The 15,673-nt window shown below is 40.9% G+C and overlaps 1 protein-coding gene across 1 annotated transcript in view; it reads left to right on the top strand.

Annotated features, from left to right (window-relative positions):
• The first annotated feature begins 14,337 nt into the window (after positions 1-14,337).
• The window catches only part of IFT57 (intraflagellar transport 57), an 84,858-nt gene continuing 83,522 nt past the window's right edge, over positions 14,338-15,673 (top strand). The window contains exon 1 of the mRNA XM_066347396.1: positions 14,338-14,633. Within this exon, the coding sequence (XP_066203493.1) occupies positions 14,422-14,633 (212 nt within the window). The 5' untranslated portion in view covers positions 14,338-14,421. The remainder of the gene's footprint in view (positions 14,634-15,673) is intronic.

Genomic DNA, 15,673 nt, shown 5'->3' with positions numbered 1-15,673 from the left:
AGAAAGACAAGAATGAAGGAGCAGGATGCTGAGAGTAGCAGTCCAATCACCTGCTCAGGTCCCCAACCAGAACAGATTTTCACATCGGTAGCCCATTCACTAAAGCATGGGCTGGCCCCGGGGGAAGAACTCTGCCACACTATGGCAAGTATATACCATGACAGTGCTGTGTCTGTAGGCACGGTTCAAACCCAACACCTGGCATTGGAGCAACCCCCACTGTCTGTCCCTGGTCTCTATAGTGAGAGCCAATATAATGGCAACAATCAAATAAAAGCCTCTGAAACTATCTCCACCAAGACAGTAAATCAAAAACATTATCATATTCCATGAAGGGGTGTGGTCAGAGGCGGATCTAATGGCAGGCGCACCAGGTGCGAGCCATGGACCCCGATTCCTGAAGGGCTCCGCAAAACCCCAACTTTACACTCTTTCTAATGACACCATTTCGCTTCATATGTGCAATTTTAACATTTATTTATACATAATATTTTTTATTTATTTTAAAATATGGTTAACATGTATTTTTATTTTCTTTGTCTCTCTCTCTCTCTCTTTTTTTAAGGGGCTCAATATTTTCTCCTGCGCCCAGGACCTCAACCGACCTTAATCCACCTCTGGTATGGCAAAGACAAGTACCAGCATTGAGTATCTGAAGGATGCAGCAATGGGGGCTCCTATCATATTTCTATTTAATTTGATAATCTGGGCACTTCTAGAGCCAGGGGGATGCTGGAGAATTACTGTAGACTATCAGAATGTCAGCCAAGATATATCCTAATTGTAGCTACTATACAAGGCAGAGCATGATTGATTGAACAAATTAATATAGCATCAGGTAACACAATATACAGCATTAATCTAGCAAACATATTCTATTCAATCCCAATCAGGAAAGAAGGTCAGAAACAATTTGCAGTCACATGGATGGACAAAAATATTCATTTTAAATTTTCTCTCTGGGCTATGTTCACTCTTCTGTAGCCTAAGGAGATCTGTATCTTCAGGACATCCAACAGAACATCACAACTATCCATCACATCCATGATTTACTGGTGACTGAGCAGAAGCAAGAGGTGGTTAGTATGCCAGAGGCCTTGGTAAGATGCATGTACGCTGAGGGACCCAAGATTTAAATACCAGCCCCTTCAGTGAAGTTTTGAGAATCCAGTAATCAGGAGCATGCTGGGATATGATCCAAAGTCAAAGACATATTAGTATATTTGGCATTCCCTACACACAAAAAAGAAAGCAAAGCATTTGGGAGACCTTCTTGGCTTCTGGAAGCAACATATTCCAAACCTGGGCAAACTCCTCCCTCTCATACACAGGGTGATACAAAGGGTTTTGAGTAGGGCACTTAGACTGTATGGCAGTGTACAATGAGTTCTTGCATCCATTTATTCTTCACCTAGGGTCACTATTGCACCCCAGCCTTTGCAAGCTCCCTTCTTATTTTCCGTCCCAGGCATATAGCCTAATAAAATTCTTGTGTGTTTAATCCCATTTCGGCCTCTGATTCTTGGAAGATTTGGACTAACACAAGTACTTTAGAGAAAGGGCACCTAAAGAATAAGAAAATATTATCCTCTTTAAAAGGAGGCTCTAAAAGGAAGAACCAAATTAACAGACTGATGAGAAGATGGCTATATACGGTAAGAAAAATGAGAGAATGTATGTAGCAGCTCTTATCATTCTACCTGGTCCAGTCTCAACTGCGTGGAAACCAGAACCATTGTCTGGAGTGAGATGAGTTAATTATAGGTGTCATTAGCATGACTTTGGTGGTGATGACTACAAAGCCAGACCAATGTATAAGAGCTAGAAAATGCAATCAGCCATTATTAAAATATCACTAAGAATTATGGCTCAGTGAGACAGGAAGACTGTTAAGCAGATTATTTCAACCAGGTAGTTAAAGATTAATGAAGAAAATTACCACCAGGTAGAGTATTGTAATCTCAAATCACAGTGAAGTAATTTAACTAACTTTACTTAATTTACAGAGACGCTATTGTAAGAGTCAAACTGGAAGCTATTTAAAACCAACTGGCCTGACCTGTGGTGGCACAGCAAATAAAGCATCGACCTGGAATGCTGAGGTCGCTGGTTCAGAACCCTGGGCTTGCCTGGTCAAGGCATATATGGGAGTTGATGCTTCCTACTCCTCTCCCCCTTCTCTCTCTCTCTGCTCTTTAACATGAATAAATAAATTAAATAAATAAAACCAACTTAGTCTGCAAACTATGGACTTAATAGTCTCCTTATTGTGGTGACTATAAAAAGGACCCAACATGTCTGTCTCATGTTAGAGGGAACCATTCTGGTCATAGGTAGTAGCCACCTGGTCTTCCAGGTGATCTCTGATCAAAGATCTCCAGCTGAAAGGATCAGAATATGACATACCAAAATATGCCACTTTGGCATGAGAATTATTTTGAGCTGACGACAGCTGAGAAATAGCACACAGCAAAACAAACCAAAAACCAAACCCAAACAATAACAACAACAAAACAATCCTCTCTTACATTTGTTTAAAATCAGACTTAGACTTCTAATCCCCAGAAACTCTTACTGGCAGAGACAACACTGAAAGCAATCTACATACTATGCCTTACCTGACAGGCATCCCCAAACTACAGGCCGCGGCCCGCATGCGGCCCCCTGAGGCCATTTATCGACCCCGCCGCACTTCCAGAGGGGGCACCTTTTTCATTGGTGGTCAGTGTACTGGTGGCGGCCCTCCAATGGTCTGAGGGACAGTGAACTGGCCCCCTGTGTAAAAAGTTTGGGGACCCCTGCCGGGAAAACCTTACTTTTCATTAGCCTCTCCTATATATTTACCTTGGAAGCCTAAAACCTGTTTACTTTGTCTTGTCACTTCCATACAAATTTATTGTTCTTGATTAAGATGCTATGCTGTTTAAGCCTAAGTTCTAACCACCCCTTTGCCTTACTATGCATCACTGAGTATCCTCCACATTTAATTTCACTGTATCTGTTAATAAACTCTATTTTTCTATTAAGCTGTCTTTTCTCAGTTTAATTGCAGGACCCCAGCCAGAAAATGTAGAATAATAGAGAAAAAGGTTTTTTTCAATTTCAGTGGGTTAGATACTTTATCTTGGTCATTATTTACTGACCCAAGAACCTCATCTTATTTATGATAAAATAATTCCCTTAATAGATGCAGATATACCAGAAAATTAGTAAAATTTATGCGCCAGGGAGCCTCACTTGCATTGTTCTTTCAAAGACTTGCAGCTGATTTTGAATTCAAAATTTTATATTTCTTCTTATTAAAAGGGACTCTCACCCCCAACTGCATAAGCATCAGCTCCCCCGAATCCTGGAGCTGCCCCTGTAGGCTTGTACAGCAGGATAAAAGATCTGGATGTTTTCCCAAAAGGGAGATTCATGTACGAATGTCAAGTAGGCCAATGACGTGTCCATATTTGCATTTTAGAAAGATTACTCTGGGAACAATGTAGACAAAAGTATAAAAGAGGACTAGATCTGCAGGGAAAACTATAAGGAAGCTGTCATTGTATTCCAAGCAAGAATAAAGGCCGTTTTCTTTTTATTTCATAAAAAGACTTGGTGTTTTCTTTGAAAGAGCAAGATCCTCTGGGGCACTTCTAATTTTACTTATAAAATGCTCCCATCTCCCATTTCAGGAGTATTATTCTTTATCCAAGAAGCTGAAGAGATTCAAATCTTTGCAGTGTAACAATCTGTCCTTGCTTCAAAAAGTAAAATCTGGAGTTTTCGTACTCAAAAGGGTTAACTTACTAGCATAAAAAAAGCAAAACTTTCTGTTTTAAAATTGACTATCAGATTGAAAATTGAAACTAGCCTGCCCAGGCGGTGGCGCAGTGGATAGAGCATTGGACTGGGACACAGAGGACCCGGGTTCGAAACCCCAAAGTCAGCAACTTGAGTGCAGGCTCATCTGGTTTGAGCAAGGCTCATCTGGCTTGAGCAAGGCTCACCAGCTTGAGCCCAAGGTTGCTAGTTTAAACAAGAGGTCACTCGGTCTGCTGTAGCCCCCCTGGTCAAGGCACATATGAGAAAACAATCAATAAACAACTAAGGTGCCACAACAAAGAATTGATGCTTCTCATCTCTCTCCCTTCTTGCCTGTCTGTCCCTATCTGTCCCTCTTTCTGTCTCTGTCATAAAAAGAAAATTGAAACTAGAATAGGTTTTCAAAGATCTTTTTAACCAAATAAGAGATTCAAATAGAGTATATGTTATATCCCTGGAATACCTTCCAGGTGTTACAGGTATTATTTGTAATACTCAGTATTACAAATCTTATTCTAAGAGTACATATTTTAACACTAAATAAGTTTAGAGTTCACTGGAGGAACAAATATATGATAATTAAAAATACTGAGCGAATTAGAGAGGTGGGTTGTTCTACCAGAGAATAAATCTCATTTTAAAGCCACACAAACAAAACCAGTTTAATAGGCACAGCAGTAAGTAAACAGAAGTCTGTTAAAAGTCTGAAAATGAGTCAAATAAGTATGAACATTTCACATTAATAGGGAAAGAATGGGCTGGTGGATCGTTAGTCATTTTTCACAGTACTATGGGGTGAAAAGGAAATCATCAATTCCTAGACTGTGGGGGAATAGGAGGGGAGATCTTCCCTTCCTTCTGGGGGTTTAGATAACCACACAGTCTGTCTACCAAAAATTGTCTACTCTTCCCTGGAAAGTTACTCTGAAAAATCTACCCTCTGCCTTGGGGTACTGGGGAGAAGGAAGAAAAGTTTCTACAGAGTTTATGAGTATTCCTCTAAACTCTGAAGCTACAACTTAAAAAAAAAATGTATACTGGGTATGTAGATCAAGCACAAAGACTTTCTGAAAATAATCAATTGTTAGAAAGTAATTAAAAAAGGTTTTTTTAGTTTATGCTTTTGATTTAAGGCTATTTGGAATGAGTTCTTTCTAATTCTAATTTGAATTCTTAGCAGATAGGCCACAAGTATATCTTTTTCAGATTCTAGAAGCATTGAACCATATATATAATAATATCTATGCAGACCCCTTGCTAAAGTTCATAGGCAAAGAGAGTTAGCTTATGCCCCTGCACACTTAAGCAAAAAACTAAAGGGCACCGGGCCCCACATTAGATACAAAGGAGAGGAGCCATCATCTTTGCTCCGAAGCTTGGCTCTCCAGGCAAGAGATCTACCTTAACACTATTGGTTCCCCTACTAATTTCCCCCAAACTAATCCTTTCCACCCTTTCAGAGCCTAGAAGAAAAATGAGACTCAAGACAGAGAAAGTGGCGTAGGCTATGAGCATACAGAAGAGGCACAACCAACTCTGTCATGTGGAGGGGTAGGATAAAAGAAGGCTGGAGAGGCTTCTTCCAAAACACACTCTACTTCTCTAGATCTTAGGTTGAACTCGCCAGTTTACGTGTATTTCCTGCATTAGAACATATTTGAGCACAGACAACAGGCTCACAAGTCTTTGTATCACCAGGCCCGAGCATCATGTCTAACACATTATATGGGCTCAAGAATTTGCTATGCAGAAAAACTAGAAAATACTCTCTATGGTTGTCAAAAGCAAAACACTGATGTCTGGATCTATTACTTTGGGCTTTCACATTCACACTTTCAGAAAAAAAGTGCTCTCATTGTCCAAATCTCACTAAATGCCAACAAAAGCAGAATGGATTCCTTGTTCTATTCATGAAGCAGAATATACAGGTATGAAGTATGAAATCATCTATGTTAAATAGCTAGAAATAACAATAAGACATTTGGATTTAATCATTTTTTTTTAACCATGTAATGGTTTCGGCAACCAGTTTCAAAGCCTCAAGACAAGGTGCCAGTAGCCATTTGAGAAACAGGCCGTCAGAAAGCCTGGCGTACTGCACACTGCGATGCAGGTCTGTATCACGAGAGTCTAGCATCCAGCAGATTTTGCTTCTTTTAGCCTCTAGGAAGCCCCATTAGGAAGCCTTTTCCTTATAACATTTATTGTTTACTTTTGTCTTGAATTTAGTTTTTGCTTTGGGGATAAATGCTGTCCCAGATCGTAAAATAAATTGATTTTTTGTTATCTAGCCCTTTAAAGAGGAAACCTATTTCCATTTCATCTTCAACGTGCTGACAAATAAGATCAATTCTTCTCGTGGAAGAATGATGGAACAGAACTCTTATCAAGAAACTAGACTGAATATTTCAATATTTGCAGTTACTTATCTGCTATTTTCCCATCTGACACTTTGTACTATAACTGATCAATGGGCTAGACTTATACCAACCTTATTATTTTGTTTGAAAAGCTTAGTTTAAGACCATCTTCTTGACTTCAGTACACATTCCACATAAAGAAGTTGAGAAGTGTTGCAATTTAATGTCAACTATTGTAGTAAAAGCTGCTGGTGCCAACCCAGATCCCTTTTTACCAGGCTGATCCACCGATCCCCAGCTGTTATGAGTATTGACTGCTCAGTACTCACAGCTGCTTCCATCTCCAAAACATCACCCTGGGTCAACAGAAGCCACTGCCCCCAGAGATGATGAAGAGAGCCCATAGCCAAGACCGAGTGAGATGGAATATAAAGTCCAGCTTTCTTTGTGGTGACATCGGCGCCCCCTAGAGAACATCTCATGGTGCCCAACACCTAGTTCTGTTGAATTTCCTTCCTAATATGTATTATTTTGCTCACCACTCCAATTGCTAACACCCTAGTAAAAGACCTGACTATTCAAATTGCCTTCTGAATCCATTTTCACCTTACTAAGTCTTTTCTCTACAATACTGTCAGAACACGCTAAGGCGCAAATTCAGTAATCTTCTACCTCCCTCTCCAACACACCCTCCTACTTGAAACCTTTCAATAACCTTCTCCAATCACTTACTAGAGGCAGTAAACAGAACTCAGTTCACACATACACTTTTCTTTTATTCTCTTCCCCCCCCCCCCACCCAAATGAAGCCATGAAGCAAAGCAAAGCCTTGAAATAAGTACAATATAAATCGATGGTATCTTTCTGCCGTGAGAGCCAGACAGCTGAAGCAGTTAACTATATATAACCTTAGTGTAGTCAGAAGACTTCCATGAGTAGAGAATTAGAAAATAAAGTAAATCCAGAAGAATAAGTTATAAAACCACTTCTTTTTCAACTTAGGGGGTTTATTATAGCAAGATAGGATTTCTGTGGGATATGTCCCAATGGTATTTCTGGAAAGAATCTCTTCTACCTCTGGCCCAGGAAGCTCTTTGCACACTGGATGGGAAACTTCACAGGGTCAGGGTGGGAGATGATTGGTTCCCAGTAGGTGACCATAGTTTAATCCTGGAGAATCGCAACACTAAGTACAGTAATGATAAAGTCAAACCTGGTAGTAAGAATTATGTTAAAGAATAATGTGTGCATATTTGATACTTAAGTATCTAATGTTTGAAAATTTGGCTTGTCAGAGAAGCAGACTGTCTTGTGATTCCATTTTATAATATATAATTAACTAATTTAGACTGAGTTGGTTTTACATTGATATCTACATTTATAAACAGCATTTTGAATACATAGTAGGACTTATCCCTTTCTCCTTTCACCTTAAAAGAAAAACTTTTAGACTCAAGAGATTAAACAGTATCTGGAATGGTTTGTCAATTATATTAAAACAAATATGGTAAGTGTATGAACAGTTTAAAACCTCTGTAGGAATTTAACTTGTAAACTACCCCCTCCAAACCTAACAATAACAAACATTTACAAATTGAATAAGATTTTAATATAAAAAGAAAAGTTAAGAACAAGCCATCTCAATTTTGAACTGCAGTGCATTAATAAGTAACTTTAACAACTAAAGTAACTCCTGAAGTAATACTTTCTGTGTAGAAATGTTACCCTCAAGAACATTAGGATCTTACATTGATACACAAATCTAGGTTCAGATCCTTGCAAAAGAATAACACAAGGCAACATTGGACCAAATTCTTGCATAGCAAAAATGTTCCCTCCTTGAGATGGTGCACGAATTTTCTATTTCACTATAATCACTCCACACACACACACACACACACACACACACACACACACACACATCCCTTAGTCACTTCTTTACCTTTACCTTTACATACCTGGTCCTGATAAAGGTATTTGCATTTCAACTCACGCATCTGGAGCAGTGATTCGCAACCAGCAGTGATCATGTCCCCAAGGCACCAGCCGGCAATGTCTGGAGATATTTTGGGTTGTTACAACTATGGATGGGTGCTATGGGCATCGAGGTAGTAAAGGCCAGGAATGCTGTTAAACAGCCTACAATGAGCAGAACAGGCCCTAATCACAAAAAATAATCCAGCCTAAAATGTTAATAGTGCTAAGGCAGAGCAATGCTCAACTAGAAAAGCACATCTAAAATCCTCCAACATTACACAGAGGCCTTGCAATTGACTTACTACCTTTGTGTATCCTGGTGATTAATCCATTGACATTATATGGGTCACAATTAACTTCTGTCTTCATTGTTTATAGAGTCCTCTTTTTACCCAAGTTCTTAAATTTGATGTTTCTCTTTCCTTTAAAATTGTTCTTTATTTCTTTCAAGAAATTCTTTCCTAAACTGAGGTTTAAGATATTCTGTTTTGTTTCCACCTAAACTTACTACCAGTATTTCACATTTATGTTTTCAATTCATCTGGAATTTATGTGCTGGAATTCAGAGATGTAATTCAGTTGCCACATTAATAAACCATAGCTTTAATAGCATTTTTTTGAGTAGTTTATCTTTCTCTATTAATTGGTAACACCAACTTTGTTGTATACTAAATTTTCATAGGAACTTTCACCTGTTTCTATTAATTCCTGTGATGTCATTTTAAGTTATAACTTTATTAGGAAACTTACTATCCAATATCATAATTCCTTCCTCATGCTTCTTTAAATTTACTCTTCTGTATGAATTTCAGTATCAGCCCTCATGGAATTTTAGTTGAAATTGCACCAAATTTATAGGTTAGATAAGATAACTGATTTTTCTTATTCATGAACATTGTATCCCTATTTGGATTTTCCCATGACTTTATGAAAAGTTTAACAGTTTCTCCATAATGATAACAGACTTATTCCTGGGTGCTATATATGGTTTGTTTTTGAGGTTTTTGTTTTTCCAATAACATTAATTTAGATCTCATATAAGGCATACCTGTTGAGATATCTTAAGATCTCTGTCGATTCTCCGTTTTTAATCTTATCACTTACAATAATTTCTTCAGCAATACTTACTCCTAATCTATTGTTTCAGTGTACTGGCTGTGATCTCTAGTTCAGTTTCAAAGAGTGCATGCTTTACAAGGCATTGCCTCCACTTCACATTTAAATTTTTTTTTTTTCTTTCTAGATTTTTGGCAGATTCTTTTGATTGGATTAAGGAAATTTTATTCAATTAGTGGTATTCTAAATTTTTAACATGCCAAATGAATGGTACTAAGCCATTTATAACAAAAAGCAGCATTTATAACAAAAGCCTGCCCAGTATTCTTGGAGGATTTTTAAAAAATATTTTATTTATTGCTTTTTTAGAGAGAGGAGGGAGAGAGAGAGAGAAGGGGGAGAAGCAGGAAGCATCAACTCCCATATGTGCCTTCACCAGGCAAGCCCAAGGTTTCGAACCTGTGACTTCAGTGTTCCAGGTCGACGCTTTATCCCACTGCGCCACCACAGGTCAGGCTCTTGGAGGATTTGTTCTTACATTTGGAGATGTAGTTGGAAAGCCTTCCTCCATTGTTTAACCTGCATCCTTTTCATACCCAGCCTTGCTCAGCATTTTCAGGGAAATCCATTTAGCTTAAATCACCTTTGACTAGGATCCTGTTCACTCTTCAGAGATAAGCCCAATCATAGAAAAATTTTAATGACCTTAAAAATTACCTCCAATTGCCCTGGCTGGTTGGCTCAGTGGTAGAGTTACGGTCTGACTTGTGGAAGTCTCAGGTTTCGATTCCCAGTCAGGGCACACAGAAGAAGTGACCATCTGCTTCTTTACCCCTTCCCCTCTTTCTTCTCTTTCTCTATCTCTCTTCCCCTTCTGCAGCCATAGCTTGATTGGAGCAAATTGGCCCCCAGAGCTAAGCATGGCTCCATAGCCTCTGCCTCAGGCGCTAAGAAGAGCTCAGTTGCTAAGCAGTGGAGCAATGCCCCAGATGGGCAGAGCATGTGGGCATGCCAGGTGGATCCCTGTCAGGGTGCATGCGAGAGTCTGTCTCTCTGTATCCCCTCCTCTCACTGAATTTTAAAAAAAAAGAAAAGAAAAGGAGTATGAACATGTCTCAACATTCTATTCTCAAGCTCTTAACTAGTGCTTTAGTCAATGAATGAGCTAGTCTTGCAAAAATACTAACACAATATACCACCAAAGCTTCCAAATGGCTGAGACAAATAAAAGAGAATTTGAATGTGCATTTTCACACATGTGAAGAAAACTACTTCTATCAGGGAAAAGACCTCATACCCTCCACCTACACCCAGTAAGTGGTCTGCGAAGTAGGAAAAAACCTCTTTAAACTATTGTGGGTTTATAAACAAAAATTAGGGGGGGGGGCTTATAAAAATGAAATGACATTATTATTTTTTTTTCTGTGGGAAAAGCAGTGTTAACAGCTGTTTTTTCCTTTGTATCCTTCATTATTTCTGTGCCACAGCTACTGGGGGACACTTTATATTTTAATCTCTCTTTCCTTCTTCACAGCACTTAAGAGGGAAAGTAATTCTATATACTGCTTTCAAAACAGGCTGCATAATTCTTGTACCTAAAAAAGAAATGGCTAGGTTTTCTGGGGGATTTGATTTTCACCCCTCAGACAAAGTACAGATGTTATTGGAGTGTTTTTCCTTCAGTCAAAAAATGTATGACTATTTCACCCTGGGTGCTGTATGTAACTCTGAAAATGACACAAATCTTATGTAGGCAGCACACCTTGAGTGAATATCTATCTCCCTTTGTGTAATTAATTAACCAGCAAAATCTGACACCTTTTTAAGAATCATGTTAAAAGCCACAGGTTGCTTGTTGATTAATCAAGAACCGCAAAGCATGATTCTGAGCTTTATTATTTTTTTGTGATCCCAAAAAGCTATATATCTATCTTGTACTCTAGTGGGAAAACAGCTGCATTAGGCTTGCTCGCTGGTTTCCTGGCTCAAGCACTTTGCACGATTAGTGCATGAGCACGTGGCAGAAAGCCATGTGTGCATCCCCATGAAAAGCCATGGGTACTTTCCATTCCTTGTGGTGATTCTCCCAGATCGCTCTCCCACCACTGCAAGGTACGGTTCCCTGATTTCCTCAGCTGCCACCATGAGGGGAGGTTTTCCTGATCCTTTGCCCTCCACTGCGAAAAGTGGTTTTCCTTTGCTTATTTGCTCACTTGGCTCTGCAAGCCTCCAACAAACGAGAATGACCCAAAGTTTTCCACTCCGCAGTCCCCTGAATTCAGTGTGAACCAGCCTGGCCTTGGCCACTGGCATTACATATCTGAAAGTTATACAGGCATACCACAATATCCCTCACCCACACATGTGGCCAAGAAACACTGTTCTAAGGAGGCAAGAAAACCAATTCAGCAATGAAGTGGCGTCAAATCCTCACCTTTATTAAAGCAGCTGGTTTAATGACTTGTAGTAGGCAACCAATTTAAAAATAATTCTCAATGACCTTCCCCTTTGGGTTGTTTTCTATACAAACCAGTTATTTTATGTATTTCCTTTTTGATAAAAAGGTATCGCTGTGATACCTTTGTTAGTATCAAAAACAAGATCGGTCTAGACTGATGTTGAAATGAAAAGTGCTTATTTTCCCCCTTTTCTAACAAAAACAAAAAGATACTATAGATGAAGCAGCGACAGAAGAGATCCTATATCGCTTTCCTTTAAAGAATCCAGAGCCAAGATCCTTGAGGGGAGATTGCGGCAGGCAGTTAGATAAAAGCAGAGCAAGGAGAATGAGCCAGGTATAGAAGGCTACCAGGCCAGAAAGCCCCAGGTACCTAGCAATAGGCAAACTGTGAAAACAAGGTCCTTGCCCACAGGATAATCTTTCATTCCCTAGCTAGCCTATCGCTGGTCATACAGTTTGGAACCCCTGACCTTTCATATTGCTGGTAATTTGGTTTGGACCCTCCCCTGACCTTTCCTCCCCTGGCATGTTGCTAGTTATATGGTAGACCCCCTTAAGGGTGGAACAAGGGGCAGAACAGCCTCAAAGGAACCCCACACAAGCCCTTGTATGATCACTCCCTTAAGCAGTAACCCCTAGGGATAATTTCTAGTCCTCAGTTGTGTTTCAGCTCCAGGCCCCAAAAAGCAGCAAAACCAGACAGAGGATGCCAGTGCTGACCTCAGGACCAGCCATGATGACTAATGACCCCCTTCCCTGGTGCCGAATAACCAGTGAACACAAAACCCCCCAAAAAACACACCTGGAGAGCTGATGAATATTCTATTAAGATCCTCCCCTATTGGGGACCCCAAGCCAACAGGGTCTTTGCGGTTTGGATTTTTGGGGGACAGAGGTGTGGGGGACTGGCAGTAAGCTGACAGTCTGCCCAACCCCCACCTCACTTGCTCGGTTAAGTTGCTAAAGGCTAAGTTTTTCTCCACACCTCCATGTCAGCTGTGATGCTGAACTGTTTCTACTGTCCACCCTCCATGTCCCTTGGAGAGACTGCAGGCAGTTTTCTTTTTATTCTTTGTTTTGTGAAGTTAAGATGTCATGTATGGTGGGGGTTTTCTGCACTTGGGAGAATTCTTGGGTTGTCTTGGAAATGTGATCAGAGATATCACTGATTTGTTAATGACTCTCTCTGTCCTATAAATAAAGCTGGATTGGGGGTGGAGAGCTCTTTCTGTCTTGCCATCAGCTGGCAGAGGCATCTGATCCCATCCTATTTCTCTTTAATTTTATTTCTTCATTCTGCATCGTTCTCCCTCAGGACCTGGAATTACTAGCAGTGCTGGTTCGCGGCACTCCCCACCCTTTAAAGCACTTAGGCTCAAGGACCCAGTGTACTCTCTCTCCGGAGCACACCTCACCTCATACCTTCCCAGTCTCCCTTCCTCTTCCCCCAGGTACATTACCTTTACCCTTCTCTCTCCTAAGCATCAAGGGTCCTACTTTTTTTAACTTCTTTTCTGAGCCCATTTCTTCTACATTTGTGAGTTTCTAAATGAATTCTCTTATAGTTTGGGGGGGAAAAGGTGACTCTTCTCTATTCCCTAGTAGGGGCAATAAGAGATCAGAGATTGTTCAAAAATTATATTACAAACACAAACACATGCTCAATTTCTTGCTGTATGTGTTTGTCTTCCAAGAAACCTCCATGCAACTACCACTTCCCTCATTTTTTATGTAGCTGTTAGGAAAACTTCTTGATACACAAGACTTCTTTAAGAACTGTAAAGCTGTGGTTTTGCCCCCTTTCTTGTATTTTCTCGGTTAATAGCCACAGAGTACAGTAATAATACTGACTTTAGCCTGACAGCTAATTTCTTTCAAGAAATTTATTTTGATTTTTAACAAGGAATGCTAAAACTTTATATTATATGCAATGAGCCTGAAACAGATTAGGAGCAGCAGATGGATATGAGTTTAGAATTCTTGATTATGAGGTAGAACAAATCCTTCCCAATGCCTCCTTTTTGCTCATCCTCTGCCATTCTTCCCTCCCTCTCCCCCACCCAACAACCCTTTTCCTAGCGCTGGAGTAATAGCAGGGAATAGTAATTCTAGTCTTATAATACACTGTTAAATCAAACACAACATTCCCTAATGAAAGTCTAAGTTTAAGGGGACAAAAAAGAAAGATCCTTCCTTTGAAAAGTTGCTGAGAGGTAAAGGAAAACCTCATAATATCGACTATCTTAACAACTGTGAAAACTTTCAATTTTGAGAAGGAAAAAAGGAAACCAGTGAGCTAGCGTAGCCTTCAATGCAACGCTTGCTTGTTCCTTTTTCTTTAATCTTTTAAACTGCTACCAGATGACTCATGCCCACTGAGCTCTCCTTGGTAACCACCAGGTCTAATCCACCTCAAAACAGCCAAAGACAGGCGGAATGCACTGCAGACACTCCCCCGGACCCTCCCTTCGATTTAAAGCAGCAGCGGGAGGAGTTACGGTCCAGCCTGCAGAGCTGGAGCCCCGCCCCGTGGGCGTGGCTGCCTCCCAGGCACTTCCTCCCTAGAGGCAGAGGAAGGGGCGGGTCCTATGACGCAATACACAAAGCCAGCCCTGGTTGGAGGAAATTTAGAAAATCGGGGCGGGGAAGGAGGAGGAGTCTAGTTTCCCTGGTGACGGGTCGCCCGGCGGTCCCCTGGTAACCGGTTGCCGCAGTCCTGGCTGGAGTAGCGGACGTTAGGCTCTTTCTGGCCGTTGGGCGATGGCGGACACCGGGGCAGCGGTCTCGCCGGCGGGTTTGGAGGATGGGGTGTCTCGGTCCCGAGGCGAAGGGGCAGGAGAGGCGGTCGTAGAGCGGGGGCCCGGCGCGGCCTACCACATGTTCGTGGTGATGGAGGACCTGGTGGAGAAGCTGAAGTTGCTGTGCTATGAGGAGGAATTCCTCCGGAAGAACAACCTGAAGCCCCCGTCCAGGTGGGTGCCCTGGTCCCCGGAGCCTGGGTGCTGGCGAGGCCCAGGGAAGATGCCTTCCGCCGGCCTTTCGGGGAACGCCGAGTGCGGGTCAGCAAGCGCTTGCCTCCCTCTTCCTTTCCAGGAAAGGGCACTTGGCCCCAGACTTGGCGACGGAGGGCCGCCGCGGAGCTCCCGGGGATTTGTCCTCGGGGATTTGAATAGAGAGAGAAAAGTGTTGGAACAGGAGAAAGGATCGGAAGACAGCTTGCCTTGTCTTTAAAAGCACAAACGCACCTCCACAAATCAAACTTTTTTTTATGATTACAAAAGTAATAAAATACCTATTGTAGATAACTAAACACACACACACACACAAGAAAATATGTAGAAAAATACTAAATCACCCATAATTTCATCCCCACAGATGAATGCCGTTATCATTTTAGAACTGTCTCCAGTTTTTTTTTCCACTGCGAGAACCTGCCCCTCCAGCTGGTCACCGTGGCTACAGGTCCTTGTTGAGCACTTCCTGTGCAGTTAGTAAAATTGTTGCCTACTTGTCACGGTTTAAAGAACTTTGGCCTTTTCAGTAACAGTCCTCTCGGAAACTGAGAATTGGGAAAGATAAATGAAATGACAACTACCGGAATTGTCTTATCGTAGAACCTAAATACTGCCCTTCTGGTGGGGAAAAACGCATCATATTCTGAAGCCGGTGCCTTTGGTTGCTGAGAACAAAGCTAGCACTTTCTCCACCAATCAGTGTAGCTTAGTTGATAGATCAAGTAAGTTTTATAGCTTTTCCTTCACATTAATACATGCTTATATTTGTTTACTTTAGTGTATAAGAGATAATTTAGGTTAAGAATCTGTACTACTTTCTCTCTATGGCTCAGTTTCCCTCCACACTTTTGATCTCATTCCTGCTCTCTTTCAGTAACTTGAATTATAAGGTATGTAAGCTTTATGTTAACTGTGCATATTGCAAAGTCAGTCCATAATAGGAGAAAAGTTAGAAGAAAAGTAGTGTTGCTTGATCAACATTTTCTGTGTTAAAGAAT

The sequence above is a fragment of the Saccopteryx leptura genome, chromosome 8 (assembly GCF_036850995.1).
Source record: "Saccopteryx leptura isolate mSacLep1 chromosome 8, mSacLep1_pri_phased_curated, whole genome shotgun sequence".
NCBI lineage: Eukaryota > Metazoa > Chordata > Mammalia > Chiroptera > Emballonuridae > Saccopteryx > Saccopteryx leptura.
This window is presented reverse-complemented; position numbering and strand designations above follow the sequence as displayed.